At 42.8% G+C, this 27,970-nt stretch overlaps 1 protein-coding gene across 1 annotated transcript in view; it reads right to left on the bottom strand.

Annotated features, from left to right (window-relative positions):
* adcyap1r1a (adenylate cyclase activating polypeptide 1a (pituitary) receptor type I) overlaps window positions 1-19,804 on the bottom strand; it is a 49,452-nt gene extending 29,648 nt beyond the window's left edge. Inside the window, exons 1-2 of the mRNA XM_072440860.1 lie at window positions 19,563-19,804; window positions 1,631-1,775 (exon numbers count right to left, since the gene is read on the bottom strand). Coding sequence (XP_072296961.1) covers window positions 1,631-1,672 — 42 coding nt within the window. The 5' untranslated portion in view covers window positions 1,673-1,775; window positions 19,563-19,804. The remainder of the gene's footprint in view (window positions 1-1,630; window positions 1,776-19,562) is intronic.
* Window positions 19,805-27,970: the final 8,166 nt, after the last annotated feature.

Genomic DNA, 27,970 nt, shown 5'->3' with positions numbered 1-27,970 from the left:
ATTCATATACAATTTATGTAACATTATGAAAAAAGTGCAGACGTTTTAGTTTATACCATATCTGAACGATTTATTCAGTGTATAAGAATCTCCCACCTCTAAATTACTTTTTAATGGAAAATAAATTAAACCCGACTTCAAGAGTTTCATCTTATTTTGTTTTGAGCTCTTTATTGTAATTGAAGTGTTGCTAATTACTCCTCACTCTGAAACCCATGTTCAGAGCTGCAAACAAGTGTCCTTGAGCTGCACAGTTCACGTCCAGCTCTGAAATCTGGGTCTTTTGAGGACAAACCACTGTATTTTATAGTTACAACAAATAGCTAAAATATTTAGTCCCACTTGATGTATTGTATACACCAGAGGCAGCTGTGATTCTTCAGTGACCACAGGAAACCAGGGCCCTCTTATATTGATTTAATCCCAAATAGTTACGCCCACACTTTCTGGACACATCTCCCTCTTTTTTATTTATTACTCTGAGATGAAGAAGGCAAATACAGGCCAAATGCAGCAGATGGACGGGCGTCGCCACCATAATCGATCCATGGTCGCCACGGTCAGCCAGACCAAATGCTAATCGTGCTAACGGTGCTAACCAACAGTGCTAACGCTGTGGCTGAAGCTGAAGATACTGGAGTGATGTCGAGACTAGATGGTTGTAGAATGTAACGGTTTACTTTACTATGATTAAATGTGAGAGTTATAATTGTATGGCCTCTAAATTCATCAAGGTTCATATTTTGGCTATGGCGACAGTGCTAATTTTAAATCACTCGAAAACCTATGGATAACTGACACTGACATCTATTCATCTATCCACGATAACACAAGTGTGATTAATACAACACAAGTGATAAAGAATATTGAAACTGCTCAAAGTTACAGCGACGTAACTCGTAAAGCAGGATAATCACAGTAAAAAAACTTTTAAATGTACAATAGTGAAAAACATGCAATAAAACGACCGAACACTGAAACACTTATTACCGGTAGTGAGTTATTTATAATTACCCTCTAACAGATAACAGATAACAGATACAGATAAACCATTACCTTACCATAATACAAAAATATGTACAAAATATCACAATACGTACTCGCAAACAAAATTAAGCCCCAAAAATATTGTTCTATCCATCATTAATTGAATAATAAGTCGTAAGTAGTGATTATTGTGACACGTACACTGATCTCTGAGATGCCTTATGTGATGTCACAATGGGCTGACTTTATCCAATATTTTGCCATGTTATAATGTTATAATGTTATAAGTTTGTTTCATTCACACATGAGTAACGACTATTGTATTTATTGGTCATTCTCCACTTGAGAGTTCAAAACTCTTTGCTCCTTCCTCTTGACTTTCTGGTGGAGATCCAAGACGCTCCTCCATGTTTTAAAATGCACATACTCCAAACTTGTTCTGATCATTTTTCTGCTCAAATCACCCCCACAGCGCTACAACGCCTCCAAAAACAAATCCAACGCAAGCAACCCATGTTTTTAGATGTGTTCACGCTGCTTTTTCCTGCAGTGTGCTTTCTTTACTTTTATAAACCGCAGTTTGTTGTGTGCTCGCTCCAAACTACAGTTGAACTCCCGTGTGTCAGCGTCTCCGTGGACTCACCAGGGGCAGCAGGAGCAGGGCTGTCAGCAGGAGCGCTCTCATCGTCCGGTTCGGGCGTCTCCGCGGTAAAGACTGTTTTTTCTGAGTATTTGTTTCTTCTCTGGAACTGTTCTCCCTCAGCGGCGTCACTTCGGCTTCAAGGGCCCTGAAAAAGAGCGCAGAGCGAGGGGGAGAGTGTGTGAGGGCAAGCAGCATAACACCACAACATCAATTCAGCTCAATGTGATTAGCGCAGGCGTTACTCTCCAGAGGCCGGCTAATGCAGGCCTAAGCATGACATACTAAAGAGACAAAACTGTGTCAGATGAACCGCACTGACAGTGGGTCTCGTTCATTCAGGTTTGACTGCGCTTTGCTTTAAAAAGACGCTGCAATCGTTCACATTTACGATGTGTATTTGAACATAAATGGAATGAGTTGTGAAAAAACAGTTACAATAATAATGCAGGAATTGGATTTTTTGGTTACAATAATGCAGGAATTGGATTTTTTGGTTACAATAATGCAGGAATTGGATTTTTTTGGTTACAATAATGCAGGAATTGGATTTTTTGGTTGCAGGAATTTGATTTCTTGGTTATAATAATGCAATAATTGGATTTTTTGGTTACAATAATGCAGGAATTGGATTTTTTTAGTGACAATAATGCAGGAATTGTTTTTTTTTGGTTACAATAATGCAGGAATTGGATTTTTTGGTTACAATAATGCAGGAATTGGATTTTTTGGTTACAATAATGCAGGAATTAGATTTTTTGTGTGCACGAATTGGATTTTTTGGTTACAATAATGCAAGAATTGGATTTTTTTGGTTACAATAATGCAGGAATTGGCTTTTTTGTTTTGTTACAAAACAGTAATATTTTGTTTATTAAATGACATTCTATTGCATTATTGTGGCATCAAAATCCTTATTGGCATCAAGCATTTTCCTTCGTAAAGACATTGAGTTAAAATAGTGAATAGAAGAGTCACAATAGATTAAGATGTCCGCACTATGTCTCTGGTGTTTGGATAAAAGTCGAATCTTCCATTGCAGTTTGTGTTTTTACCCTGTTTTGTTTCACTTCTAACTCGACATCGCTCTGATTCCGCTCGTCTTTCACAAAACCGTTTACATATTTCAACGCCCAAGAGAATAAACCGCAGTCATTTATAACCACTGTTGACATTTTTGATCCGACCACATTGTAAGCAGCAGACGGCTTCATTTTATCTTCAAGGAAACACATTTCTTAAGTTAAATTTCACTTGAACTTCAGGCTTGAATAAGTGTTCTTCTTTTGCCTCAAAAGCTTTCACTGTGAATCGACAAAAGAGAATTAAATTGCATTAAACTCATCGCTGGAATTATAAAACCAGCACTAAACAGGCCCAAAGGAGCACTAAATCATGACTGTGCTTTAGTTAAATAGAAATAAACCTTGAATTAAATGAGGAATATAGGACTGATACAGGCCCAAACTCCCAAACAGGATTAAAATCAAGTCGTTGAACTGAAACAGGATAAACAAGGACAATGATTTAACCAGAACCGAACTGAAATAGTGATAATCAAACGTAAAATTAATAAAAACGCATCATAATCTTTCTTGCGTGTGATTCCATGGAGATAATACTTTACCTGGAATGTTCCACCGCATGGCAATATACATATCTACAGTATTTTGCACTCATTCAAATACAATGTTTTTATTTCGCAGCAATATCTTGAAAATAGACTTGTCACCATAATAAATGTAATAATAATTTTAATATTAAAAAAAAATTCTGACACTGACCTAAAACAGGAAACTCCCAGAAAAATTGACAATAAATGTACAATATTAAAAAAAACATGAGCTCTGATAATAAATTACATAAATAGCAGAATTATTTGTACTACGATAAGATTTGAGCTGTAGACATTTGAATAAAAAAACAAAAAGACCCCCAGAAAAACTCCTCTTGATAAAATAGATAAATCATTCTATATCTCATTTATTGAACAATAAGTTAATATTATATTTATTGTGACAGCACAACTTGAAAAACATGCGTTCTAAGGACTCGCCTCTCCACAGATCCGACTAGTATGTGCGCCTTGAAGCGCACATACTTGTTTCAATGGAGTTAGACACATTAAATGCCAGGTTGCGGAACATTACAGACAATAACTAATAATAAAAGTCCTGCAATGCGCCTTTTAATGAAGGAGCACAACACTGAGACATCACACAGACTGGACCAGAGCTACACTGCTGTTTGGAAACATGAAAAAGTAGCTCGTTGTGTGTACGGTTTACGATATTACTACAAAACTGTTACTAAGCCCTGCAAAAACAACTGATAAAAACTAAAAAGTACATGAACAAACTCACAGTATTACGAATAATATGAGTGAAACGACTGAAGTGATATTTTCTTTATTTAACAACATCAAAAACCCACATACTAATCAATGCTAACACTGTAGTATCGACACTAGACACGCACTTGAAGAAGTATTGGAACTGAAAAATCACACAAACGGGACAAAACTGGACATTTCCTGAACAGATTAACAATGGTCTTGAACTGGTTTAAGACCAAATTGAAATAATAACAAAACTACTGCTGTTTTGTGTTAAAAATGACATTATATCGTCCCAAAAAGTGTGTGCTTTTTGTGCAATACTTGAACGTCAAGCACAACACCCTCTGATCACTGTCATCCGAGCTGAAATCAGGAGTAAACCAAGGACTCAGAAGATCTCTTCATTGGACGCTCACAGCGGTTCAGAGCGCGCACACATGTCACATCGCAGCCATCACATCTCCATATCCCAGCATGCAACTCACTCACTCAAAATCTTCTGAGTGTCCCTTTCCACTAGACGCAAATCCAATTATGCCTAAAGCATCTCCAGGACTCTTTATCGAGTAATAGGACGCAGCCGACTGTGGAGGAAGGCAGCGGACATGTAGGAGCTCGGAGATGACACGTGTCCAAACCGGGAGGGGCCCACGTCAGAGAGAAGGGCCATGAGAGAGCAGCCGCAGCACAGACAGGACTGGAGGGCCATGAGAGAGGAGCCACAGCACAGACAGGACTGGAGGGCCATAAGAGAGCAGCCACAGCACAGACAGGACTGGAGGGCCATGAGAGAGGAGCCACAGCACAGACAGGACTGGAGGGCCATGAGAGAGGAGCCACAGCACAGACAGGACTGGAGGGCCATGAGAGAGGAGCCACAGCACAGACAGGACTGGAGGGCCATGAGAGAGGAGCCACAGCACAGACAGGACTGGAGGGTCATAAGAGAGGAGGGCCATAAGAGAGGAGGGCCATAAGAGAGCAGCCGCAGCACAGACAGGACTGGAGGGCCATGAGAGAGGAGGGCCATAAGAGAGGAGGGCCATAAGAGAGGAGGGCCATAAGAGAGCAGCCACAGCACAGACAGGACTGGAGGGCCATGAGAGAGGAGGGCCATAAGAGAGGAGGCCATAAGAGAGGAGGGCCATAAGAGAGCAGCCACAGCACAGACAGGGCTGGAGGGCCATAAGAGAGGAGCCACAGCACAGACAGGACTGGAGGGCCATAAGAGAGGAGGGCCATAAGAGAGGAGGGCCATGAGAGAGGAGGGCCATAAGAGAGGAGCCACAGCACAGACAGGACTGGAGGGCCATGAGAGAGGAGCCACAGCACAGACAGGACTGGAGGGCCATAAGAGAGCAGCCACAGCACAGACAGGACTGGAGGGCCATGAGAGAGGAGCCACAGCACAGACAGGACTGGAGGGCCATGAGAGAGGAGCCACAGCACAGACAGGACTGGAGGGCCATGAGAGAGGAGGGCCATAAGAGAGGAGGCCATAAGAGAGGAGGGCCATAAGAGAGCAGCCACAGCACAGACAGGGCTGGAGGGCCATAAGAGAGGAGCCACAGCACAGACAGGACTGGAGGGCCATGAGAGAGGAGCCACAGCACAGACAGGACTGGAGGGTCATGAGAGAGGAGCCACAGCACAGACAGGGCTGGAGGGCCATGAGAGAGGAGCCACAGCACAGACAGGACTGGAGGGCCATGAGAGAGGAGGGCCATAAGAGAGGAGGGCCATAAGAGAGCAGCCGCAGCACAGACAGGACTGGAGGGCCATGAGAGAGGAGGGCCATAAGAGAGGAGGGCCATAAGAGAGGAGGGCCATAAGAGAGCAGCCACAGCACAGACAGGACTGGAGGGCCATGAGAGAGGAGGGCCATAAGAGAGGAGGCCATAAGAGAGGAGGGCCATAAGAGAGCAGCCACAGCACAGACAGGGCTGGAGGGCCATAAGAGAGGAGCCACAGCACAGACAGGACTGGAGGGCCATAAGAGAGGAGGGCCATAAGAGAGGAGGGCCATGAGAGAGGAGGGCCATAAGAGAGGAGCCACAGCACAGACAGGACTGGAGGGCCATAAGAGAGGAGGGCCATAAGAGAGGAGGGCCATGAGAGAGGAGGGCCATAAGAGAGGAGCCACAGCACAGACAGGACTGGAGGGCCATAAGAGAGGAGGGCCATAAGAGAGGAGGGCCATGAGAGAGGAGGGCCATAAGAGAGCAGCCACAGCACAGACAGGACTGGAGGGCCATAAGAGAGGAGCCACAGCACAGACAGGACTGGAGGGCCATAAGAGAGGAGCCACAGCACAGACAGGACTGGAGGGCCATAAGAGAGGAGCCACAGCACAGACAGGACTGGAGGGCCATAAGAGAGGAGGGCCATAAGAGAGGAGGGCCATAAGAGAGGAGGGCCATAAGAGCGCAGCCACAGCACAGACAGGACTGGAGGGCCATAAGGGAGGAGGGCCATAAGGGAGCAGCAGCAGCCCAGACAGGACTGGAGGGCCATAAGAGAGCAGCCACAGCACAGACAGGACTGGAGGGCCATAAGAGAGGAGCCACAGCACAGACAGGACTGGAGGGCCATAAGAGAGGAGCCACAGCACAGACAGGACTGGAGGGCCATAAGAGAGGAGGGCCATAAGAGAGGAGGGCCATGAGAGAGGAGGGCCATAAGAGAGGAGCCACAGCACAGACAGGACTGGAGGGCCATAAGAGAGGAGGGCCATAAGAGAGGAGGGCCATGAGAGAGGAGGGCCATAAGAGAGCAGCCACAGCACAGACAGGACTGGAGGGCCATAAGAGAGGAGCCACAGCACAGACAGGACTGGAGGGCCATAAGAGAGGAGCCACAGCACAGACAGGACTGGAGGGCCATAAGAGAGGAGCCACAGCACAGACAGGACTGGAGGGCCATAAGAGAGGAGGGCCATAAGAGAGGAGGGCCATAAGAGAGGAGGGCCATAAGAGCGCAGCCACAGCACAGACAGGACTGGAGGGCCATAAGGGAGGAGGGTCATAAGGGAGCAGCAGCAGCCCAGACAGGACTGGAGGGCCATAAGAGAGCAGCCACAGCACAGACAGGACTGGAGGGCCATAAGAGAGGAGCCACAGCACAGACAGGACTGGAGGGCCATAAGAGAGGAGCCACAGCACAGACAGGACTGGAGGGCCACATCACAGCCTAAAGAGGGGAGCGAGAGACATTGGACCACAATGACTGCTTAATTCAATATCGTATTTTCCGCACTATAAATTGCTTTTTCATAGTTTTGGCCTATGACTTATACTCTGGAGCAACTTATATGTGATATTGTTTGTTATTTTCACACTTGCAAGCGCATTTCACATGACAACAATCCCAGCTACACTTAGCTCTGATGATTTCCTCCTATTTTTTAACAATAAAATAAAAACAATCAGAGATAAATTAGATGAAATTACCCCCGCTATTAGCCCTGAACTAGCCCAAGCTGTAAATCTAACGTCCCATATAAATCCACCTGTAAACTTAGAAAGGTTCACAGCTGTCGATCAAGCAGAGATAACTTCAGCCATTATGTCCTCTAAAAGCTCAACTTGTGTCCTAGACCCCATTCCAAGCAGACTCCTCAAAGACATTCTTCCCCTAATTATAGACCCTATTCTTAATATAATAAATACTTCACTCGAAAGTGGCTATGTTCCACAGTCCTTCAAACATGCAGTCATTAAACCTCTTCTGAAAAAGCCTAATCTAGATCCCGACCTATTGGTAAACTACAGACCTATTTCAAATCTTCCCTTCGTCTCTAAAATCCTTGAAAAAGTTGTAGTAAAACAGCTTTGTCGCCACCTGCAGGACAATAACTTATTTGAAGTTTTCCAGTCAGGGTTCAGAGCCCAACACAGCACTGAAACTGCACTAGTTAAAGTCACAAATGATTTGTTATTAGCCGCTGACGATGGACTGGTCTCAATCCTGGTTCTGTTGGACCTCAGCGCAGCGTTTGACACCATTGACCACAACATTCTACTGCAGAGGTTAGAATGTGATGTAGGTGTTGGAGGAACAGCCCTCAGCTGGTTTAAATCCTATCTATCTGATAGGTTCCAATTTGTTAATGTAAACCAGAGCTCCTCACCATGCTCTAAAGTAATTTACGGTGTGCCACAGGGTTCGGTACTCGGTCCAATTCTGTTTACTCTTTATATGCTGCCATTAGGCAACATTATCAGGTCACATGACATTAACTTCCACTGCTATGCAGACGACACTCAGCTGTATTTATCAATGAAACCTGATCAGAGCGATCAAGTAGACAGACTTAGTACTTGTGTGAAGGAGATAAAAACCTGGATGACACTAAACTACCTGCTTCTTAACCCTGAAAAAACCGAGGTCATTGTGCTTGGCCCTAAGCATCTACGAGACACTCTATCTGAGCAGATAGTCACACTGGACAATGTCAGTGTAGCCTCCAGTTCTACTGTAAGAAACCTTGGAGTCTTATTTGACCAGGAGCTCTCATTTAAAGCTCATATAAATCAAGCTTGTAAAACAGCCTATTTCCATTTGCGCAACAAGAGCCAAAATCAGAAGAATCCTGCCTGAAAGTGATGCCGAAAAACTTATCCATGCATTTGTAACGACTAGATTAGACTACTGTAACTCCCTGCTTGCAGCGTGTCCTAAAAGCTCCATAAAAAGCTTTCAACTGGTTCAAAATGCAGCAGCAAGATTACTAACAGGAACAAAAAGAAGAGAGCACATTACGCCGGTGCTGGAGTCTCTTCACTGGCTCCCCGTCGAGTCTAGAATCAAATTCAAAATTCTACTCTTGACCTACAAAGCCATAAATGGCATGGCCCCATCCTACCTCAAAGATGCTATAGAACCATATCATCCAAACAGAGCTCTTCGCTCTCAGAATGCCGGCCTTCTGGTGGTGCCAAGAGTCTCTAAAAGTACAGTAGGAGGTAGAGTGTTTAGCTACCAAGCTCCTGTGTTATGGAATCAGCTCCCGACCCATGTTAAATATGCTGACACAGTCTCTTCATTTAAGTCCAGGCTTAAAACGTTCCTCTTTGAAATCGCTTATGGTCAGACTAGTTAGGAACAGAAACATAAACCCACAGCTTTAGCTACGCTGCCCTAGGAGTAACTATGCTGGGGGAAGTATGACAGCTTGAGCACCATCCTCTTCTTCTTCTGACTACTTATGCTATCAAACAATATTTATTTTTTGATTCCACTTGCAAACTGTTCACCGCCTTCTTTTTCTTTCTCTCACTCCTGAGGACCTGTGGACCCAGATGCCCCTCCCCTGGTGAAGTGGTCCCTGCCCTGTGTGGACGGTCCCTCATCTGCCTGAGGAGTGGGTCCAGCTCGCCCCCGACGGTCCCTCATCTGCCTGAAGAGTGGGTCCAGCTCGCCTCCGACGGTCCCTCATCTGCCTGAAGAGTGGGTCCAGCTCGACTCAGACGGTCCCTCATCTGCCTGAAGAGTGGGTCCAGCTCGCCTCAGACGGTCCCTCTTCTGCCTGAAGTGTGGGTCCAGTTCGCCTCAGTCGGTCCCTCATCTGCCTGAAGAGTGGGTCCAGCTCCAGTCTCCTCGTGTCCGTCTGTCCGTCTGTGAGAGTCGGATCTCTCCTTCACTGGAACTCCTCCAGGTTTCTACGCTTTTTTCCCAAAGAGGTTTTTTTTGTAGTTTTTCCTGGCCGAGAAGGAGAGTCTAAGGACAGAGGACCCTGGGACATCGTCCCTCGCCACCACAGACATTGTCTGACTCCATCGCCACCACAGACATTGTTGATTCATTTCTCCCTGTGGCCCTCAGAGGCAACTGTTGTTGTGATTTTGGGCCTTACAAAAATAAATTGATTTGATTTGATTTGACAACCACAAGAGGGCGCTCTAGGGTGTAAGCGACGCAGAAGAAGAATCTGCACTTCCTCTTCTCTGGAGTTTGTGGAGTTGTTTAGAAGTGACACAGAGGAAGAAGAATTCAATGGATTTAGTGATTTGGGGTAAAACTGATGCTTTGGTAAACTTGTTAGCATGTTCTTTATGCTATAGTTATCTGAATAACTGTTAATATGTTACGTTAACATACCAGACACTTTTTCTGTCTGTGCCTCATGTAGCTGAAGGTGTTAGCGTTAGCATACGTCATGTAGCTGAAGGTGTTAGCGTTAGCATACGTACACCTATTCACCATGTTCTCTCATCTGTTATTATTCTAAACTGCATTTCAAGATGAAATGTCTGTTCTTGATCTTAGATTTTATCAAATAAATTTCCCCAAAAAATGCGACTTATACTTTTTCTTCTCTGCATTTTTTGGCTGGCACGACTTATAAGAAGTGTGAGTGTCATAATTTAAGCAGGTCTAAATCAGACTAAACCAGGATTGCAAATGCTAAATTGATTGAGGAAAATCAGGCCTGTCGTGATAACAAATTCTGAAGTATAATAAACAATAATATTGAAACTGTACTTTATGCCAAAGACACAATATTCAAAGCAGGATAATCCAAACAAACTCATTTATTAGAACCAAATCATAAAGAATGTGAAGAAAACATGAGCTGCAATTAGGAAAAAAAATCCCCAACATTTACCAAGGAAAAGAAAAAAAAAAAAAAAAAATTGAGAACATATTTTTGGCAGAATTTTTGTTGAATGTCAGTCACTGCCCTGTTATTACTTCCTTATTTGAGCATTTGTTTTTTGATAATATAACCCCTCAATCTACTCAATGAAAACACTTTGTGCCCCCTCCCACCAATGACGTCCCATTAACTGAAATGACCCTGAAATATACACAATTAATTCCTCCAGTGTTTTGAAGTGAGACTCATGAAAGTTTTGTGCAGTGTCTGAACTTTGTCAGGTCCCAGTGACTTCAGTCCAACTCATTCTCCTCTTTTTAGATACAAGTCGGTGAAATCCCTCGTTCGTCCAGGAGTGTTCCATCGTAGAACTGAACTCCTCTTTAGTGTCACTGTTTAAGCTGATTCTGTTGCACTGCATTGTTTCTGAGCCCAAAGATATCATCATTTTTGCTCCAATCTTCATGAGGATTTGATGATTTTTGAGACAACAGCGCCTGAGACTCAATTATGACACTTAGAACAGGTCTATTCCAATGGATGACACAAACGGCACCAACAATAAAGGACTGGACCAACATCATAATCATCATAATGGACATACGGAAAATGGAAAAAATATCACATACGGACTGAACTTGGAAATGGACAAATTTGACATAAACTGGACTAAATAGGACTCAAACTCTAAATGGGACTTGGTATGCTTTAACCTTGCAATTTATTTTCCTCTGGATGCATTATTCTTAAAACAGTCATCTCAAATGATATACACTTGTGATCACGTCTGTCAATCACAACTTTTGATGCTGTTACTCTCGGCTGTGATTCATAAAGCAGATATTTAAGAGCATTTGCATAAACAGGTCGTTAAGCTTCTGTGCATCGCGCCAGAAAAAGCCTGCAGACGTGTTCATTAACGGTTTATTCACATTGCTTCCCATAAATTCCCGTTCATTCACACAAACTCCAGATAATTCCCATGTACTCTTTCCAACTTTGAAAATGTACATCCCTAGCTGCAATAAATAAATAAATAAATAAATAAATAAATAAATGAATACATAAATAAATAAATGAATGAATAAATAAATAAATAAATGAATTAATAAATAAATGAATGAATGAATGAATAAATAAATAAATAAATAAAATAAAACATAAAAGTGACAAGTTAAAGTCCATAATGTGTGGATAAAGTACTTGCTTGACTCTCCACAAGAGCGAAGAATCCGTGCACGGGATAAATATTGAGCCCCCCAAAAAATATTGCTCCAACATTTTGAAGTATAAATAAATATAGTACTTAATATCATGACAGGGCGATAGTAAAACCGAGTAAATCAAGAGATAGAGAAAGAACAGGCAACAATTGGATCTAGAAATGGTCTAAGTTTTGAATCAAACAATGACATGAAGTGAGTTCTGGACATAACCGAAGAGTCTCATATTCACTGACATTTCACAATCCAAACAACTCATCGATTAATCAAAAGAATAACTCATTTGCCGGACTATAAGTCGCACTGGAGTATAAGTCGCACCAGCCAAAAAATGCACAATAGAGAAGAAAAAAACATATATAAGTCACACTGGAGTATGAAATGTGGTTGCGTGAAAATAACAAATAATATCACATTTAAGTCACTCCAGAGTGTAAGTATAAGTATATAAGTATAAATATAAGTCGCACCCTGGCCAAAACTATGAAAAATGGGTTAGAAAATAAGGAACTCACTAGATTAATAACCTTTTCCATAGAGATAAGCTGGTGGCAGGTCCTCAGGCAGAAATGTTACACAGTGCAGCTTTAAATGTGACTTAAAGAACTATTACTGCCTCCCAAGAACTGACTAGCACAGTGCTAAATCAGGACTAAACCTGGACTAAACCTGGACTAAACCTGGACTAAACCAAGACTAACCTAAATCTCAACATCACTTCACTAAAAAAAGCTAAACCAGGACTAAATTAAACCAGACCAAACCAGGACTAAATTAAACCAGACCAAACCAGGACTAAATTAAACCAGACCAAACCAGGACTAAATTAAACCAGACCAAACCAGGACTAAATAAAACCAGACCAAACCAGGACTAAATAAAACCAGATCAAACCAGGACTAAATAAAACCAGATCAAACCAGGACTAGATAAAACCAGACCAGACCAGGACTAAATTAAACCAGACCAAACCAGGACTAAATTAAACCAGATCAAATTAAACTAGACCAAGCCAGGACTAAATTAAACCAGACCAAACCAGGACTAAATTAAACCAGATCAAATTAAACTAGACCAAGCCAGGACTAAATTAAACCAGACCAAACCAGGACTAAATTAAACCAAACCAAACCAGGACTAAATTAAACCAGACCAAACCAGGACTAAATTAAACCAGACCAAACAAGGACTAAATTAAACCAGACCAAACCAGGACTAAATTAAACCAGACCAAACCAGGACTAAATTAAACCAGACCAAACCAGGACTAAATTAAACCAGACCAAACCATATATCGACTCATACACAGTCATGTCAATTAGCTCTGTTCCCGCTCCGTCTCCTCGGCCCCAAATGTCACGGCGGTTGTGCGTCTGGAAGAGGCAAACGAAGTTAGAAAACAGCCCCTGGTATTCAGAGCATATGTTTTTTCTAGAATGGAAAACACCACTGTCTCCTCCAGGCAACACGAGGGCCAGAGGAGAAGCAGCTCTGCATCAGCAAAGTGAGTCAGTGCAAATCTGAGATACGAGGCTCAGGGGAGGAGCGCGGGGAAAGGGCCTGTAGCCTGATTGGAGTCCAAATAGAGCAGTTATGTTGTCACTGATCAGTTTACTTTGAAATGGCATTATCCTTCTTAACATTTTATCTATTGTAGGGTTTTCAAGATACTGACATTTCAAACTCAATTTCAAAACGGAGGTAACAATGCTCTTATCAATGTAATCACTGACAGTAAATAAACACAAATTTTAGTCACACAAAATTGACAATAGGTCGATTTCAAAGCAAAATAGCCCAATAGTATATTTTTATATATATGTTTATATGAAAGAGGAACTTCACGAACGATCGGGACACGCACTGGAATCGCTTTAAATTAACTTGTTTTGACTTTATTCGGCTGGATTGAGTGTTTTCGTCGTGTTGTTGCGATGTGTCTTGGCTCTGAGTCCCCCGGTTCCGGCCCCGCCCCCCGGCCGGCGCCGTACCGCGTTTAGACAAAGGAGGAACTAATGAAACTGCGGAGAATAGTCGTCTTACCCGGAGATCGTCACGTTATCCCGGCGGACATCCTAAGGAAAACGCAACGAAGCAGACGGGCTGGACGTAAACTCCGAGAGAAGAGAGGGACAAACAGGAAGTCGGTTCCCGCCGTAGTCATGGGTAACGTGAGGTCCCTTCAAAATAAAATGACGGAAATAGCGAGCCTCATGCGGTCCCAGAGGATTTATAGGGACAGCAGTGTCTTGATTTTCACAGAGACCTGGTTAACAGTAGAAATGCCAGACTCTATTGTAGGTTTGGACAATTTTCATCTGCTGCGGGCGGACAGAACGAGAGAATCCGGGAAGAAAAGAGGTGGAGGTCTGGCGGTGTATGTGAACACGAGCTGGTCCAAACCCGAACACTGCACAGTGAAGGAGCAGCTATGTAACAGGGATATTGAACTATTGGCTATTGGCATGAGGCCATATTATCTGCCCCGGGAGTTCTCACATGTGATTTTGATCGCAGTCTATGTGGCCCCGTCTGCCAATGCTGAAGATGCTTGTGAAGCACTGCTCTCCTGCACTTGTAGGCTGCAAACACAGCATCCACAGGCTCTCTTCCTCATCTCTGGTGACTTTAACCACGCTTCTCCCTCTTCTGTTCTACCAACATACACCCAGTATGTTACCTGCCCCACCAGAGAGAATAGAACATTGGACTTGTTTTTTGCCAACACCAAGGAGGCTTATTCTTCTTCCCCCCTCCCTCCCCTGGGCAGCTCGGACCACAACCTTGTACATCTGAGGCCTGTGTATGAACCCATCGTGCGCAGGTAGCCTGTGGTGTCCCGTGAGGTGAGGATGTGGTCTGCTGAGAGCGAGGAGGCTCTGAGGGACTGCTTCAGCACCACTGTCTGGACTGAGCTTTATGACCCACATGGGGAGGACATCAACACCATCACAGAGTGCATCACGGACTACATCAACTTCTGTTTTGAGAACATTGTTCCCTCCCGGACGGTGCGGTGTTTTCCAAACAACAAGCCATGGATTAACCGTGAACTGAAGGCTCTGCTGAAGGAGAAGAAGAGAGCCTTCAGGTCAGGGAACAAGGAGGAGCTGAGGACTGTGCAGAAGGAGCTGAGGAAGAGGATCAGGCAGGCTGAGGCCGGCTACAAGAGGAGGATGGAGGAGCAGCTGCAGCAAAAGAACATTCAGGGAGTGTGGAGGAGCCTGAAAACCATCTCGGGCTTCAAAATCCCCCCTGCCCAGACAGAGGGGGATCTACAGTGGGTGAATTATTTAAATGCTCACTTCTTGAGGTTTGATCAGTCACCCGCCCCTCCCCCTGCACAGCTGCATGCTCCCTCTTCCACAGCTGGACAATGCCCTGCATCTGTTCCTCTTCGCTTATCTGCCCCGGACCATCAAATCCCCACTTCGCCTGGACTCACCCATCCCCCCAGCACACGGTCCCCCTGCCAACCACTGACTGTCACAGCAGCGCAGGTGAGGACTGAGCTGAAGAGGATTAAAGTGAGGAAGGCAGCAGGACCTGATGGCATCAGCCCCAGGCTCCTTAAGTCCTGCGCAGATGAACTGTGTGGAGTTATGGAGCATGTCTTCAACATGAGCCTGAAGCTGAGGGTGGTACCACAGGTCTGGAAGACCTCCTGTCTGGTACCTGTGCCTAAGACACCGCGCCCCAAAGACCTCAACAGCTTCAGGCCAGTGGCTCTCACGTCCCACCTGATGAAGACACTGGAGCGGCTAGTCCTGGACCACCTCCGCTCCACCGTGAGCTCAGCCATGGACCCGCTGCAGTTTGCATATCGGTCTGGCATCGGAGTGGAGGACGCCGTCATCTCCCTGCTGCACTGCTCTCTCTCTCACCTGGAAAAGCCTGGCAGCTCTGTGAGGATTCTGTTCTTCTTTCCAGCGCCTTCAACACCATCCAGCCGCTGCTCCTGAGGGACAAGCTGGAGACGGCTGGTGTGGAGTATGACCTGGCAGAGTGGATCCTGGACTACCTCACAGACCGACCCCAGTTTGTGAGAGCCCGGAACTGTGTGTCTGACACTCGGACCTGCAGTGTGGGGGCGCCCCAGGGCACTGTCCTCGCGCCCTTTCTCTTCACCCTTTACACTGCAGACTTCAGACATGACACGGACAGCTGTGTCCTGCAGAAGTTCTCTGACGACTCTGCCATCATCGGACTCATCACGGACGACGATGACGCGGAGTACAGAGGACTGGCGCAGGACTTTGTGGACTGGTGTCAGCGGAACCACCTCCTCATCAACGACCAAGGAGATGGTGGTGGATTTCCGCAGACGCCACCCCACTGCCCCCTCACCAGTGAACATCCAGGGACGGGACATTGAGAGAGTGGACTCATACAAGTACCTGGGTGTTCATCTGAACCACAAACTGGACTGGACTCATAACACAGACGCACTGTACAGGAAGAGCCAGAGTCGGCTCTACCTCCTGAGGAGACTTTTGGAGTGACAGGGCCACTCCCGAAGACCTTCTACGACTCTGTGGTGGCATCAGCTCCTGTACGGTGTGGCCTGCTGGAGCAGCAGCATCACAGAGAGGGAGAGGAGGAAGCTGGACAGAGTCATCAAGAAGTCCAGCTCCGTCCTGGGCTGTGCTCTGGACTCGGTGCAGGAGGTGGGGGACAGGAGGGTCCTGGCTAGATTCACATCTATGCTGGACCATGATTGTCACCCCATGCAGGACACTCTGTCCGCTCTGGAGAGCAGCTTCAGTGAGAGACTGATCCACCCTCGATGTGTGAAGGAAAGGTTCCGTAGGTCTTTCCTTCCTGCTGCTGTCAGACTTTATTACAAAAACTGTTAGTACTGAACACTCGCAATACTGACCTAACCTAATACTGATGTGCAATTCTGTCATATGTGCAATTGCTGTTGGAATTCATGTGCAATTACTGTGAAATTCATGTGCAATCTATGTGCTGTCGTGACACATATTCATGTGCAATTACTGTCGGGATCACATGCAATGGTATTTATTTATTTATTTATTTATTTGTCTATGGGAGTTTTTATTTATTTATAGGAGATCTTCTACTGAAAGTGTTTTTCAGACTTCCTATAAGTGATCTGTTCTTCTGTATCTACCTTTGTATCTACCTGCGTTGCACCAATGAAATTTCCCCATGTGGGACAATAAAGGAATATCTTATCTTATCTTATCTTAGTAGTTTCATGAAAAGAGCTGTACCTCATTTTTTCATGTAGTAAAGTAAAATCTGTTCTGCCCCAGCACATATTGTAAAAGAGATGCTTCTACAATTCAGGTGAAAATGTGTCCATTGTGCGCCGTCTGCATCTAATAATACAGCGCTTTACTCTCGGTGAAGCTGGAAGTGCGCTGTTAGCATGCTAGTTGTTGCTAGCATGCTAGTTGTTGTTAGCTTTATCGTGACGGCAAAACTGGCACTGGCCTCAGCGAGTTGTAAAAAGCTTTCATAAACTCATCACTGTGAATAACTATGTTTGTAAGTGAGCGATACGTGTGGACAGCAGCAAAGAGTTTAAATTACAAGACAGAACAGCTCAGGTACGGCACCTTTAATGTTCTCATGTGATGTTACGACTCTGAGACCTTCAGGACCAATACTGTACTTATTCAAATCAGCAGCTAGTTTTCGTACTAGTTTTAGTATTGATTAGTATCTGGGTATAACGGCTAAGGTTTAGTCTTTAGTCACATTCATTTGGTTGGTTGGTTTATTGGTTGATGATTTGGGGATAATAATTACATTGCAAGTTTATTCTTCCATTTCATATTATTATTAGTATCATTATTTATTTATTTCATTTTTTACAGATGAATAGTTCACTTGAACGCTTGTGTACACATCGTTATTTTTGGATGAATCCTGTGAGCGTTTGGTCCTCATTGAAAACATTTGCCACGCCCCCTAATCGATGGCTCCAGTTGACTAGAACCCTACTGTGTTTACAGTTTTTACATCCCTAATGTAATGTATATTATTTACTTTGATTTTACTTGTACATAGATTTTTTTCTACATTCTCTAATTGTATATTCATATTTTAGAACTCATTTATTTGCTTTTAAGACAGATTGTTGTATTATTGTGGATCAGAAAAATGTTGTCTCTGTTTAAGTCTATTATTTGGGTGACGTCAGTTGCTCAGGACTCAGGAGGAAGAGAGAGTTGATGGTTCAATGTCACTGTTATTGTGTCCTTGGGCAAGACACTTCTCTCAGCTTAGCTCCAGCAAAAGTACTACGTGTACTCGACCTCAAACATGCATCTTGTGTTTTGTGGTGAGTTAAGCTGATGAATAAAACAGAAATGTCAACTGCCTGGTGCTTTAGCCATTCACATCAACTCACAAGTATTTATACCCTCCAAGTCCTGTAACATGGGAAAACAAATCACAAGATTATAGATGTCGAAGAAAAGTAAAATGCTCTTGAAAACTAAGGAACTGGAAAGTTTGGAACCCTTGGCAAAAACTAGTCTGACTTAGAAATGGGCAAAATATCATACTTTTCGAAAATATGTCAAATGTATCATCTCAAAATGCTGCAAATGGAACAAACTTATATAAAGTGATATTTTCTGCACATAAATGAGTAACTTTAGAATGACCTCACATTTGCGTGATAATTAAACCTCTTAATTCTTAAAACAAATGCATTTAAAGACAATTTTTGCGTTGCCATGAATATCTTCCGATTGACGCGACACTCACACACAAGATAGAAAGCTTTTGCAGTCAATAACAGCAATAAAATGCAGAACAAGCTTCGGAAATATGGAAGTGAGAATGAATCATTTATACCCATGGCGTACACTGATATTATGCAGATTTCAGCATTCTCTTGTATGGTACTTACTGACTACGCTGTGCATCAATAATTCAACCACTGTTTGGATCTAAATAAGAAAAATCCAACAGCGATATCCAGATTGTACAAGTCCATATTGAATCGCACGAACAAAACTATTAAGTCATTTTAATTCAATCTTCCAAAACAAAAAATAAACCAGACAGCCAGAAAGTTTCATTTCAGTTCCAGCTTGTTCCTTGAGGAAAATATATCATAAAAGCATTCGACAGAGGGAGATTCCACTGTCCACGGTGACTATAATCGCGAATAATCATAAAATAGTGACATACCACCATCATTAATTAGCTCATGCATTTGTATTTATCCAGTTGCACTCTTCATACACTGTCACATTACCACACTGGAATAACAATTAATGCACACAGCAACAGTCAGCTTTCCCACAACATGCCATTTTGTTTGTGGAGTGAAAACACATCCAGTCTTAATTACAATCTCTCTGTGACATATTGTTTTGTTGTTTTTCTTCTTCTTCTTCTTCTTCATCATTCTGGCGCAGAATCAATGAGGTAATTTCGCCCAAGCCTTAAATATTAATCATCACTATATTCCTTTATCCCTTTCTCTGCTTTAATTCAAATGGATGACCTTCGCTTTACTTAGTACATGGAGAGCATACGGATTGACAGTCCACAATGTGCAGGCTTCGTGTCAGTTACAGAGACGCACCGCGATGCCAATGCAATGCAGAACCCGAGACAAATGTGTTTTTTTTTTTTTTTTTTACAAAACGAGGCTTCTTCTTTAATTGATTCACCGCAGCGACAGCCCCGAGACGCGGAGTGAAAACGCGCGCAGCCCAGCCAGACGTGCAAGAAGCAGGGGATCATTTCAGGGGGATAAACAAGTCCAAAAAAGAAGCAACTTACCGATGCGTAATACGGAGCTATGCGGATGCACGAAGCCATGGGTAAAGCCGCGCCGGGGGGGATCGTTTTAGGGTGGGTGGGTTGGGGTTGGGGGGGTGGTGGTGTCGGTGGTGGTGGATTCTCGCCTCGTCGTTGTCGTTGCCGGGCTATGAGATCAGTTACCGTCCGCCAAAGCTCGTCTCCGTCTCCGCCACACACGCACTGCTTCTCTCCTCACTGCTGCGGCACCGCGATCCGAGGCTGTGCGGGGAGAGGGAGGAGGTGGTGGTGGTGGAGGAGGAGGTGGGGGGCTGGAAGAGGAGGGGGCGACAGGTCCTGAGTGGGGGTTGAAACAAAACACAACACAAGTGCAAAGCAATATTAATGGGGAATGTGTTTAAAAACATTGAACATTGGAGAAATCGTGCACAATTTGGGGGGGAAAAAGATGATGCCGAACTATTTTCCACGCGCGTGCGCAGTCCAGGCGCGCCAGAAGGTACTGGGTTCGGTTCCCCGGCGGGTGGAATCATTTTATGTGAGTGTGAGTCATGTTCAAGAAGACCAAAACAGGTCAATATCCGGATCCGGCATCATTCGTCACACCAAATCCTGACGAGTCCATCAATATTACGCAAATGTGCAGGTTATTGCGCCAGTTCAGCACTAGGGACAGCGCCAAAACGCGTAGCCCCGAGGTTAAGAGCCGCTCAGTACAATTAGCTGCCACGAGACTGGAGTATTAAAAATGCTTTAATTACATAGTGTACCATGTCTTGTTGGGTATGTGGCTGCGGTGTTTTGAAGTATGATTGATCACGTGGTCCGGCGCCTGTGACACGTGCGCCGTAAATCAATGAAACGTAAAGAGGATTGCCTTTATTCCTTTTAGCAACGAACTACAAACCCCCACGTACACACGCCCACCTTCAAAACGCAATGTTAAATGTCACACAAGTCAATGAAGGGTCTTGATTGGCTGGAAAATACAGATGACGCACAACATTGTTATACTGTTACTAGAAAAGCCTTTTTTTCTTTTGTTTAAAATCGAGACAAATTCGCACCAAAGTCCCTGCAGTCGGTATTAGCTGTCCGTCTAGTTTGATCACAATAATAGCAGGTAAAACAATACACGCTGCCCTGTTACCATGGTGAGCAGTCGAGCGCATCTTCTGGTGGATTCGAGTGTTTTGCATAGTCCAGGCTTGATTATAGGAGCATCCCAGGACAGGACGCCATCCAAAATAGACTTTACTTGGGTCAGTATGGCCAGTCTTGCTCTGGGTTTGACGAATGGAGGTGTGTTTGGAGTCGAGGCGGTGATGGATGTGGGGGCCGATGGGTTAAATGCTCAAGGACAAGCATGGGATGACGCCATGATTGAATTGTCTTGTCAGGGTCAAACCGTGACCTGTAAACGGCCTCTAAATACAAAACGCAGGATGAAAAGGTTCAGTCCAGGGCAGTCTTCCCTTCAGCAAACTGATAATCTATCTTTTTCTTGTATTCTTTGCACATTCCTGGATGAAAGGAAATACTACAAATACGTAGTTTGTATTGAATGGTAGAGTGTTGTTTTATTGCAGAAGTTTGTATGTATATCAAGAACTGGCGACGACATCCTATATTTACACAAACCCTGTATTCAGTTTTCCTATGAAACCAAACATTAAGTATATCCGGAATAAGATGTACACGCAACATCTGTCGCTGCTTCACCACCATCTTTGGAAGTTTGATTGAAGATAATGATCGCTGCAGAGGTGGCAACAACCCACAGGAGATGCAGATTTGGAGATGCTCGGATATAGGGCTGCGACGATCAATTGACTGCAGAGTAATTGAAAGAAGAAATGCCAAATGCAGCAGATACAGGTTTTATCATGACGATTGCACGATCACTTATTCCAAATGTGACGAAAACATAACATACAAATGCAGAAAATGTCTCCATTTGGCACATTTTAGCTTTAAATTCCTTCTTCTAGCCTTCTAGCCACATTATAACACATTGAATAGTTGGTTGCAGTAGTTAGTTACCTAGTTAGTTGCAGTTGTACAGCATCTTAATTTGGCTTTGTTAAACCTGCTCCAATCCTTTCTAGATTTTCGCACCGTGGATTTTGGGGTCATTGCATTGCATTTCTGAAATTGCGTTACAATTTACAATACAGTTTAGCTGAATAGGAAGAAGATGCTCTACTCTGACAATGTTCAAATCTAATCTAAAAACAGTTTTGTTTAGCTGTGCATATTATGACTGAAAGGATTTTTCTTTGCACTCTTCTCTTTTATGTCTTAAATTATTTACATGTTACCCTTTTTTATTTTTATTTTATTTACTTATTTTTCATTTTTGACATTTTAAATACTAAAAGATTACACCTTTAAATTTTAGCTTAAAAATAACACCTTTTAAATATATTCAAATTAAAAGGTCTTTCTTTAGAGAAATTCTCTACAATTCTAAACCTACTATTTAGATACAAATATGGGAAGGAGTGTCTGGAATGCCTACCAATGTGGTCAGATAAATTTGGAATTGGTTAGGTGTTTATTTAGTTAATTTTATTCTGTTTCTGTCATTTCTTTGTGATTTTAATGCATTTTTCCTGCTGTGTGAAGCACTTTGAATTGCCTTGTGTATGAAATGTGCTCTACAAATAAACTTGCCTTGCCTCTGCTTGTGAGTTGGACTTCCAAAGACTTCAGAAGTAAAATGGTGAACATGAATTGAACCTTAAAAGTGTGGCTGGTGCTTAAGGGCTGTAGTATTTATTATGTAACAGGTGATGGTTCAGTCTGGAGCCAATTCACACTGACGCTCAGCTGTTACTGCCACACCTACAGCCAAGAATCTGGGCACAATGCGTTCATAAAGGTAAGAGCTAACACTGTGAGGATACAACACTAAATCTATAACAAACACTGCTTTTATCATCGGCTTGAAATGAAAAACATCAGGAGTGCTCTTCAACACGGCAGACGCAGCTCAAACTTTTCCCAAGGTTGAATTTGATAGAAAACACCATTCAATTCATTTCAGTAACGCGGCAGAACTAATCTATTTTCTCATTTATAAAATCAGACCGGAAATACACAGTGCATTCAATGGGATGTGGCGAACCTATGTGTGTGCGGTTGTGTTACTGTGCGACGAATGTGTGCAATTCTGACACAAAAAACTGTTCAGAAAATCAATTCATAATTCAAACAAAGTAAAACGACTAGACATCAAACAAAGATGCTACTTTTGCTGCTTGTCTGATGTTTCCAGCCATTCGTTTGATCCATCTCCGTGGAGACAAGCGTGTGACATCCACCGGCCAAGTTACAGGTCAGATCTGTGGCGAGGCGATCCCACTCACAGTACGTTTGCAGGTTGCAGACTCAGAAAGGTTACGCAGGGAAATTGTGCTATTATGCATGAAAAATGTTCAAACTCGCAGTATTTAATGAACTGCATTTGTCTGATTAGTTGTGTGATTGGTTGCCGTGGTTACAATGCATTTACTTTGTGCTGATGCTGTGCTCCAGTGATGGTTTTTCTGTGTCGGGAAAGCACTTACCAGGATATTACATTTACGACTCAAAAAAAGTAATGAAAACAGGAAAGTCACTCAAATCGGCCAAACATGTGGGTCTATTAAGTTAATGTATTGATATTTTTATGACATTTCTAGTTTATTAAAAACGTTTGGGAGTGACTTTTTGCTTCTTCTTTATTTTTCTTTTCGTATTTATAACTGCAGCAGCTCAGAGGCAGCAGCAGGAGCAGGTTCACACACAGCGAGTGGACAGCACAGAGGGAAATAAAGGTAAAGTAACACAAGGACGATCACTAATGAAGCTGTCGGGTGTTTATCTTTCACAGAGTTTCCGAGTTGAAAGCTTTTTCAGTTAAAATGCACACGTTTCTGGTCATGGGTTTCAGAATTATGCGGAAATCAGGACTGTTGACATGGAAATGAACATATTAAAACAAAATATTGTATCATTCGAATGGAAAAAAGTCCTCAAAACGTTGCGTATAACAGGAACGTGAGACATTTTACGTAGAATATCCTTCTCCCATGCACTGACCCAAGGAACATTCTGGCGTTTGATTTATTTTCCAGTAGCTTTCGCATGTTTCTGTTCCATTTTGAGGATATTTCCACTTGACCATGTAAACATTTGAGTGTCTCTGTTCCTCATCGGTTTTATTGATGGATCCTTGAGAGACGTCTGTGCCACTCAATGCCCTCCTCTGCGGGACACCACCCCCTCGCCATGTCTCCGCCGCTCCTCCGTCGTTCCCCGAAACCACTCTGCCATCGCCATGGAGACGGGCTTCAACACAATGTGGGAGGGATGGCTCACGCTGAGACGGAAGAAGGAGGATAATGGCGAAAAAAGAGGCAAATCTCTCACAAACTTTCAAGGAAATAAGATGTTTTTGTTTAGGTTTTGTTTGGCTGTCACGGGGGGTTTGCTCTTCTTGCACACGGACTTGACTCATTGCACTTGTTTGTCATTTAAAATGTCTTTAACAAGTAGGAAGTAATGAGGAGCACATGTAGGTCCACGCATTTTCTTAATACATCAAGTACTTTTTGAGGCTTTTTACTTCTGTTAAGTAATATTTCTACATAAATGAGTGAATGCTACTGTCAGCGCGCATGTTTTTAAGGTGCTATTTAACCATAAAAACACCTGTACTTTTATGAATGCAAGGTTGACACGTTTAATGTCATACCGTGGAACATTCCAGGCAAAGCAATAACCACCTGAAAAGTTAAATAGTGCAGCTTTAAAGGGGACGTATGAGGCAAGATCTACTTTTATGAGCTTTTAGTCATTTTACAACAGTGTTTCGTCATCATTAGTTTCACTAAAGATTTGTTTGGATTGATTCATACGTGTTTGAGTCATTCTGTTTTGTCCTGTAACTGAGGCTTGAGAGCTCAGAAAGGTCTTGTTTTCACCTACCCACTAGCCCCGCCCACATGCTTGTATTTTGCTGTGATTGTTTGAAAAAAATCAGACTCCGAGTGATTCGTGTGAGGTTTTAAAATGTCACGTATCCACTTTTCAAAACTAAAAAGATGTAAATGACAATCTGCTGCTTGTTTCATGTCTCAGTTATCAGTTCTGCTATTTTACAAGTTTACAATGCACTTTAAAATGAACAAAATAATGAAATAACGATCTACATATGTTATAGTGATTGAAAAAAAAAGCATGGCACGACTCCTTTAACTTTTATTTACCAAAGAGGAGAAATTCACAACACAATTCCAGTTGTAATTTAATATCTCTAAAGTGTCATTCACCTTTCCAAAAAAAGCACCAATTTGAATGCATTTTAGTGACACCAGTAAACAAAACATCAACTGCCCTGTCCACTGGCCCTGTCCACTGTCCCTGTCCACTGGCCCTGTCCACTGTCCCTGTTCACTGGCCCTGTCCACTGTCCCTGTCCACTGGCCCTGTCCACTGGCCCTGTCCCGGCCTCTGAGCAGGAGAGCAGTGGAGTTAAAAATACACAGCCGCTTTGCTAAATGGCACAAAACCAGTGGGCGAAGGTGCAAATGAATTGTGGCAAACAGTGGCAAATGAAGACAGGCTAAAGGCTAATTGTAAATATCTCACTCTGTGTTTCTATAGAAATGTGTGACGAATAACGTGGAGAAAATTCATCAATAAATACTGTATCTATTAAATGAAATGATGTGCACAAATGAACAAAACAGAGCTATTTAAAAGTAATTTACTCCCAAATGGGTCATCTGTAAACTCAACATCTCAGTCACAAATGTATCACAGTAAAACTCAAACAGTTAATTGTTCTTTGCTGACCCCTGTGGCTGGAGTTGGAATTACACTCAAAAAGTACAACACTACATTTTGTCTTTAAAGATATGCTGCTATTTTTCTGTCGTTGGCTCCACTACCTGCTTGTCTCCAGTAAAATGTCATTGCTTTGCCTGGAATGTTCCACAGTATGGCTTTAAACATATATATATATATACCTTGCATTTTATGAACTTGGATGTGGCTTTATTGCTCAGAATATGTAGTAAACATGCTTTCCCACTGCAAATCCACTCACCTGACCGGTAACTTGGCTTACCGGCGACACCCGCTTGTCACCGTGGCGATAGATGACTACAGTATAATGACGTTCCAACTGGCGAAGCAATAAGAGCTCCACGAAGACGAGCAGTTGTTGGCCCCTCCGTCAGAAGAGTCACATTGTGCACTTTTAACTCTTCAGCAGTTTGATTTGACGCCGTGCCACATTTTTCTTGACTCTGAAGACTTTGCATATGGAGCCGGGCGCAGAGCTGGATGTGCGCTGGGGAAATTGCCGGTTGTCAAAAAAAGAGGAAAGCAGTTCTGTGCAGTTTAGTGAGTAATAGCTGTGACACATGTCGTCAACAGGACCTTTAGCTCTTGTGGGGGAGCCGAGTGACAAATCCCACATCAGAACTCTCACCAGGGGGCCGTTTGAGTGTGTGTGTGTGTGTGTGTGTGTGAATTTGCAGACATTTGTACCACTTCCTGTCCGAAGAAGTGGGCGCAATCAGTGGTTTAAAATGGTTGAGGACAGAAGTATTTGTGTTCAATTCAAACGCTGTTCAAATTCAAATGTTTCCACCCACAAACAAGCAAGGTAGGAGTTGTATTGAAATGCTAATACAGTTGGACATGGAAAGTGCTGTTGTTAAACATGCCAAACTCAAAGTGTTGTTGACACAAATTCAGTTCAGCTTGGAGCGACTCAAATGAGAACAATATTAATGAGGATAATGAAGTATCAGTGGTAAAAAGTGCTGTTTCTTTACATGTTTTATGAGTACTTTATTTAAGAGAATATTTCTAAGAGCAGGTATCTGTACTTTCAACTTTACACGTTTTTTGAAAAAGGCTTAAAAGCAAAGTAAAAAAAGTAAAAGTAAAAGGTACTTGTTGTGTGAGTTATATTTGAGCACGTTCATGGTGACATCCTGAGTACAAGTTTTGAGTAGAGATCACAGATGTGTGAAAATGTCATCAAATTGTCCCTTCATCATGTAATAAAATCATATTCTATAACAAATTTCTCCATATGTAATAACATTATAACTTTGTCATTACAAAATACGGCACAATTTATGATATAATGCATAAATGACAAAATGTGGTTTCACTACATGATGGAGTGAACGTGTTATTACAGTTTGTCTTGTTATTACACTGTGGCGTTATGGCAGTGGAGCTTGTGCATGAGGCAGAGGAGAGTCTTACAGTTGGAACCTTCACTATAGTGACATTTTGGCCAGTGAATGTAATAAAGTCCTTTTTCCTTCAAAACCTTTGAGTTCACCTCAGTCCAATGCAACAGTTTGCTGTCTTTTCTTGCTTTTCAGCTTCCTGTTTGTGCCAGTGAGGCTTTTGTGCATTCAAAAGAGAGAATTGTTATGTATTGCTATGGCAACAGTGATGACTCTGAAACACATGGATATATATTTATATCCATTTTTGCACAACTTTAGTAACAAAAGGATGTTGAAAACAAACTTTTGACATCTTTGATTCTTCTTGTCAAAAACAGTGGATGAACCAGAGCACGACACATAATAATAAGACAATATAATCAGTAAGACAAGAGCGTGTACATGCATCTGTGTTTCTGTCATATATACTGCATTTGTACTGTAATAATAGTACAACCGAGCCTTATCTTTTTACATACGCTTTTTCAGTTTAGAGTAAAATTATACCTTGTTATGTCTATTTCATCTATAAGGATAAACAGTTCTTTGTTGTATTGTTTATAGACCATGTGGAACATTTCACAAGAGTTTATAGCAGGGATTTGTGTAGCAAATTGTAGGTTACAAGATGGTGCTTCACATTGAGAAAAGAGGCTTATAATGACCGTTACAGAAGAGAAGCAGTAATTACTGCTGCCTTCACCCGTGTCGAGGGCCAACTAAGCACCTGCTGCGGAGACAAAATGAAGAGTTTAGGTGTTTGTGTCTTAAGAGCTGAGACAATAGATTCACTACGTTTGGTGTTTCGATGGCGTTACATCGTCACTTGAGCTCTGATGCCGTAATCATCCTTCGTCTTCTTCATCAGCTGTAGAGGTTTTCAGTGGATTTGGATTTCATTTTCACCTTCAGAAAGAGGTGCCAAAAACGTAATTATTGTCAGTTAATATGACAAGTTTGAGGAGCCAATCCCTAACAAATAATGATAAGTTCAACATGTATGGATCATTGGTTTGGATATTTCTCCCACAAGCCCCTGCTCTCCATCTGAGATTATGACATGATCCAAACAGAATGTGAGCACAACAATTATAAACACATACAAGAATAATAACAGTAAGCATTCACTCAAACCACATTGAAATTGAGGTAAAATGGGTGAATTTTCTTGCTGGGATCAAACCA

The sequence above is a fragment of the Eucyclogobius newberryi genome, unplaced genomic scaffold (assembly GCF_026437365.1).
Source record: "Eucyclogobius newberryi isolate DKJ021-1_F unplaced genomic scaffold, fEucNew1.0.hap1 SCAF_12, whole genome shotgun sequence".
NCBI classification, from domain to species: domain Eukaryota; kingdom Metazoa; phylum Chordata; class Actinopteri; order Gobiiformes; family Gobiidae; genus Eucyclogobius; species Eucyclogobius newberryi.
Note: the sequence above shows the minus strand (reverse complement) of the source record. Positions and strands in the feature narration are given on the sequence as shown.